Source organism: Sardina pilchardus, chromosome 4 (assembly GCF_963854185.1).
Source record: "Sardina pilchardus chromosome 4, fSarPil1.1, whole genome shotgun sequence".
Taxonomy (NCBI): Eukaryota; Metazoa; Chordata; class Actinopteri; order Clupeiformes; family Clupeidae; genus Sardina; species Sardina pilchardus.
Window position 1 is genome coordinate 20,727,666 of NC_084997.1, and position 6,010 is coordinate 20,733,675.

At 40.5% G+C, this 6,010-nt stretch overlaps 1 protein-coding gene across 1 annotated transcript in view; it reads right to left on the reverse strand.

The window, feature by feature from the left end:
- Positions 1 to 4,114, reverse strand: part of stat1b (signal transducer and activator of transcription 1b) — a 23,628-nt gene extending 19,514 nt beyond the window's left edge. Inside the window, exons 1-7 of the mRNA XM_062534540.1 lie at positions 3,956 to 4,114; positions 3,085 to 3,214; positions 2,180 to 2,324; positions 1,595 to 1,690; positions 1,319 to 1,411; positions 1,114 to 1,192; positions 451 to 542 (exon numbers count right to left, since the gene is read on the reverse strand). Coding sequence (XP_062390524.1) covers positions 451 to 542; positions 1,114 to 1,192; positions 1,319 to 1,411; positions 1,595 to 1,690; positions 2,180 to 2,324; positions 3,085 to 3,212 — 633 coding nt within the window. The 5' untranslated portion in view covers positions 3,213 to 3,214; positions 3,956 to 4,114. The remainder of the gene's footprint in view (positions 1 to 450; positions 543 to 1,113; positions 1,193 to 1,318; positions 1,412 to 1,594; positions 1,691 to 2,179; positions 2,325 to 3,084; positions 3,215 to 3,955) is intronic.
- Between the last annotated feature and the right edge of the window lie 1,896 nt (positions 4,115 to 6,010).

Below are 6,010 nucleotides of genomic sequence, written 5' to 3' on the forward strand. Positions count from 1 at the left end.
AGTGCTGCACTGAAACGAAACTACAGTATGTGTCACGTCACCTTATTTCCCTACACAGAGCCATATAGCCATCGTCTTACGTCTCTCTCTCTCTCTCTCTCTCTCTCTCTCTCTCTCTCTCTCTCTCTCTCTCTCTCTCTCTCACACACACAGAGACACAGAGAGAGAGAGACACACAGACACACAGACACACACACACACACACACAAAAACCATAGTGCTGCAATGAGTGAAGCTGCAGCATGTGCCACGTCATCATACTTCCATACACAGTCATACAGCCATCGCTCACGTCTCACAGACAAGCATACACACACGCACGCGCGTGCGCACACACACACGCGCACACACACACACACACACACACACACACACACACACACACACACACACACACACACACACACACACACATAGTGTAGTAATGTATTGCATACAGTATATACATACCTCTCTCTTCACTTTGAGCTTGATGAACATCTCCTTGATCTGCATCTCCTCACGCTTGTTGTCCAGAGTCTTCACTCCGTTCGGCTCCTGGTCTAGAAGCACAAGCCAAGAGGACGACACACGTAAACACACCATGGAGTAAAAAACAAAGAAAGAAAGATAATATTTACATTTGATAGTAGTTAATGAAGAAATTGATTCAAATTGACCTTGGTGCAACTGTAGTGAAGAAACAATGTTCACCGGAGCAACTCAGATGTGAAGTTTTAGATATTTATTTAGGTGCCAACATAAACATGACCTTGGTGCAGTTTGCATCTCATGCCATATTCTGGTTACACTACAACTTTCTGTGCAGAGGTCCAGCTGGTTCATAGATTGACTGATATTTTGCATTTTTGCATAAATTCAGCAATAAAATACATAAACACATGGCTTTGTTTGTTGTTGGGTTTCATTTGTTTGACCACAGAAATTACCTTTCAATTCAAAGTCAAGTTCAATTCATGCTTCTTTGCAGACATTTTTAAAGTGATACAATTAGTCTATACAATTATTTAGTCTATACATCTCAAATACAGTTTCCTCCTTTATGAGAATTCAGTTCCTCAAATATGTTGAGCTAAAAGAAATAACATTAACATAACGTTAACATGACATTACCTCGGTTTTGGATTGTTTTCTTCTTGAAATCATGCTCATCTTGAAGGTCCTCTAAGGACTTGATGTCAATTTCTGTATCCTGGGTAAAATCAAAATCATATTATCACAACTACTAGTAGCCTACCGTATATTATTCATGCAATTTATGAGAAAAACAAACAACAATAAAACAAAGAATAACAAATAAAACAAAATAAATAAATACCTGCACCATCTTCCTCAGCCTGCTGACCTTGTTGTCCAGTTCTCTGTGCTTACTCCCCATGCTATTGTTGCTTTGTGCCGAGGCTGCCCCCTCCTTAGGAAAACAGCCAAAAGCAGAAATGAAGCAAACAAAAAAGATAGAACTTGGCAAGACGGACGTTTCATGGCACTGATTAAAAGAAAACGGATACTGTGTGTGTGCGATGCAGAAAATCAGCTTGTGTCAGAGAGGCTGCCGTGCCTAGTGACACTGGTCTGACTGCCGCTGATCTCGTACCTCTGTTTTAATGGCGATGTTGAGGATTTTCTTTTCTTCTTGTAGTGCATTGCAGATAAGCATTGCCATGGTCATCGGATACTCCTGGTAGTGTTCCTGCCAAGAGAGCAGTTTTCCAGGGCAGCATTAGAGCACAATTGCGTTCAGAGTTTCTTCAGATTTCAATTGTTTGTTGTTTCTTGCCATTGAAGATGAATTGTTAAGTGTTTTCACTCCTCAATGTTTCCCCAATCAATTCATTAGCATTTTTCTGAAGGCTCTCAGATTATAAACCTCACCAGTTTTCCCACTTTTCCTGTTGCAACAAATACCAATTCATGGAGCAATTCAAGGCAAACAACAAGAATCAGATTCTTCCAGCCAAATATGTTCAAGGAATTTGGTTCCAACAACACCAAGAACAGAGACGGCCAGATAAAATAACACTGCAAGAGTCATGAAGAGTAAATAATAAAATCAAGGCACGACAAATGACCGGGAAAGAAATTTTCCAGAGGAAAAAACACTGACTGGCAAATATCCCGTGTATTGTTGACATTTTGCATTAAACTATATAAACGTTTTTGTTCTGACCCACATCTGTACCTGCAGGTTGCGTTTGATCTTGCGGATGTTGTGCTGCAACAGAAAATTGTTCTCCAGGGCGAAGCGGCTGTACTGGTCGTCCAGCTGGGCGAGGAGGTCGTGAAAGCGCACTGTTGCCAACGAGTCACTGGTGGCCACCGACTCCCTGAAATGATTCATGGAGGTTCTTGGATTACGATCTGACGGGAAGACCCACAGCCTTGACGCTTAGCTGCTGACTCTTTTAGCAGCACACAGGACTGATGACTCACATGGCATCTCATTGACAATAAAGTTGAATCTACTCTAATCTAATCTAATCTAATCTAATCTAATCCAGTAACTGCATGGGACATGGGACTCTAAATTAATCTTCTTCCATCTCAAGCTTTTTCAATCTGTAAGATTTGTTTGAAATCATTAGTGGATTATAAGAACTGACACATTTGTAACATGTTAACACTCCTACACTGTTGCAGTGGACATAGTTATGAGAAGTTCCAGATATACACTGTAGGAAGAAAGAAATCATTCCTGACACACAACCCGTCTGGCTATTCTAATGTTTTGCAAGACCTTGCCTCACAGCCGTATGCCATACAAGCATATCTGTTCTCGGGACAAGTTTACTTTCACTTTTCTTTTAAACGACTGAGACAGATTTACAAGCTCTTTACTCTGAACTCCGAACAATAAGAAAACCCTTCAACACAGAAGAGGTGGAAAAAATAAAGGATAAAATATGAATAAATTGAAAATTGATACCCTGGTCTGACATTGTGTGCAGTTTCTCTGTAAGTAAACTGTGGCTTCTCTCAAAGCAACACATGCACACATTTGACTGTAACATGACCATGGCTCCGCTGACTATTCTAGAAGCTCGGCCAACAATCCCACCCTTCCCTGCCCAAACCACAAAACCTTACCAGTCATGGCTCTCGATCCACTGGCTCAGGTACTGTCGGATCTCCATTGGGAAGGTATCATCATAAAGCTGGTCCACCTGCTCCAGGTACCTGGAGTCCAGCTGCTGAAGCATACTCCACTGAGACATGTCTGCATTGGGGGAAATATAGACTACACATTCAATTTATATCGAGCATTATAGCCTAGCCTATTATAACTATTAAAGTATAAATATTATAACTACTACGTTACAATACGATTCATACCAAGTCTATACTAAGTTGAGAGCTATTGCACCGAACCACCTCGCAGAGAGTCGTGCCACTAAAATCACTGGTCATCAGTCTTTGTTAATCATTAACATCGACTGATATAAACACTATGACATTCATATGCATTTGCAGATGTGTAGCCTACCCATGGGGTTTGGTTCTTAGCCATATGATCCATATTGTGTGAATGTGCCTTTCCCCCCTAATTCTCTTGTTTAGTTATATGAAGAGAATTCATTGACAATGTGCACAGTTGACTTTAACATCAAGCATGCAGCTGCAGCCTAGGCATGCACTCCCAAATTATGAACACTATCCTGAGATTTTCATTTTGGCTTAATAGTCCCAGGGACCTGTCATTTTCTTCCACATACAGTAGGCGACAAACATTGAATTGAATCCGTTTCAGAGAGAGAGAGAGAGAGAGAGAGAAAAAAGCACATTTCACATATGACTCGGGATACACATTAACTGGCTTTCACAAGGATTTAACAGTGTGCCGTAGGCTATAATAAACCTGCTGAAATTTAGAGTGCAATAGCATTAAAGGTGATAAACATACAGTAGAACGCAATTACTTGCATTAATATGGAGGAAATATGAGCGTAGGCTAACCTACCTTGCAAACTGTTGTAAATGACACCAATTTTCAATTACGTCTTTGATCCAACTCCTCAAATGTAGATGAAGCTTGACATTGGCGTTCAATTCGCATGGATCCCACTTCACTTTCCAAGTATACAGTGAATCTTGCTTTCCTTTGCTCGTATACAGACAGCTGGCTGTAAAGTAATCCCACTTAAAGCGATACACCAATCACAGCACAGTACCAGACCTCACATATCCAATCAGTAGACAATGCGCTCACTATTCTCATCCAAATCCCGCCCCTAAGTTGCGGAAAGCATTACTGAGGGAGAATAGAAACTAGTCGTGTTTGGTTTCATTATTGAAAATTGTAGCTTTGTGAAATTCATGAGTGCGTCCACTAATGAATTATATGCAAATGCGTGGCATAATGCATAGGCCTACACTTATTAAGGTGGGTGAGCTAATTTGCTTAGGCTACATCGCGATACAAGTTTCTGGTGGGTAACAATGCTGACATAGGCCTATAACACTCATACAAACTAGCCTACCTGTATTAGAGAATTAAATCTTATATTAGTAGGCTATGCTGTTTTCGTATGCTAACGCATTAGGTAGCAGACGCGACTGAAAAAAGATGTTATCCACACTGTGCCATTCCTCAATCATTTTGCTCTCTGCAGCCGCACAGCGGTGACAACGAGCAGCTGGCAATATGACTTCGGGTAGACAATCACGCGGTTTCCGAGAAACCGAAAGTACAGCATGCAGCACCAGGACACGGAGAAACGAAAGTTGGCGTCGTCCCATCCAATCCTCATCACTTGGTCAACAAGAAGAGGCTTGGCTTCGACGACAAGAGTATTATTATACATGTGCCTTCAGGTTGTTGCAGTTTATGTTGCACTGCAGATTAGTAACCAGCGGCTGAAAGGATGTTTTAATCCGTCTAAACATTTAGAAAGTTATTACATCGATAGTAACAAACGGCTGCCGGATTTGTTTTAATGACATTTAGAAAGTTATTAATTGATAGGCTATAGTTCTACTGTATGCGAACGCAATTGAGAAGTAGGTTAACAACAACACACAAAAAGTCAGCCACATATTTAATGGCCATCCCCACTGAGCATTTTCACTCAATGTAACCCATGAGGCATTGTCATTTACAGTAGATGTAGTTATATAGGCCTACACTAATTAATTTAGTTTTTCCTGCACATTTATGATTAAGGACCATGTCTGCTTCCAAATGAAATTACGTATGATGTTAAATGCTATAATTTCCACTATTAAGATATAATAGTGTGAGTGAAATGAGGACATTATAAGAGTGATGTGTTTCTTAAAGGTAGAAACAGCAATGATTAGTGCATACCTTTCTTCAGTGTTACATGAATTGGGCAAAACCAGATGAGATTTGAATTAGACTTTTATTTTATTTTCATATAGTTCTATCCTATGTATGTCAGTTTCAGTTTGTAATGACCAGATTAACTGCTACATTGAAAACTGACACAATTAAGACAACCTGATGGCATTTCTGGTTTTATTTGTTCATTAATGTAATTTCATTCTTACTTTGAGTAGGCTATGTGTCGTTAGAGCTCTGGGTCAAGGTAGATGGTGTGTGCCCTTGAAGTGTGTTTCTTAATGTGCATTTAGATCAGTGAGGACTTGATCACTAGGCTGGGTAAATCCTGCCCGATCTGCCAGCCATTTGGATTTTGGCCTGCAGCTCAGGCTGAAAACCTGCACATTTGTCTCTCCTGCTTCCTGTCCACGTTTGCTGGGCCCAATTACAAAATGGCTTATCCACCCGGCGCACCGGGATCGTTTGATTGGTTGAAGGACTACCCAAGGGTACGGAATCACACTCGAACTACGCCCACTGATCATGCCTCTTGTGCAGTAGAAATAAAATACAGACTTCCCAGACTAATGTTCATTCTTAAAAGATTGAGTTTAGTATGGTGATTGCCAGACTATAGTATTTGAAGTACTGTACTGAAGTATGAATGAATGAAGTACTGTAGTCTGGCAATCAAATTATTTAACCAAACCAATGTATGGGTAAATAAGCAAC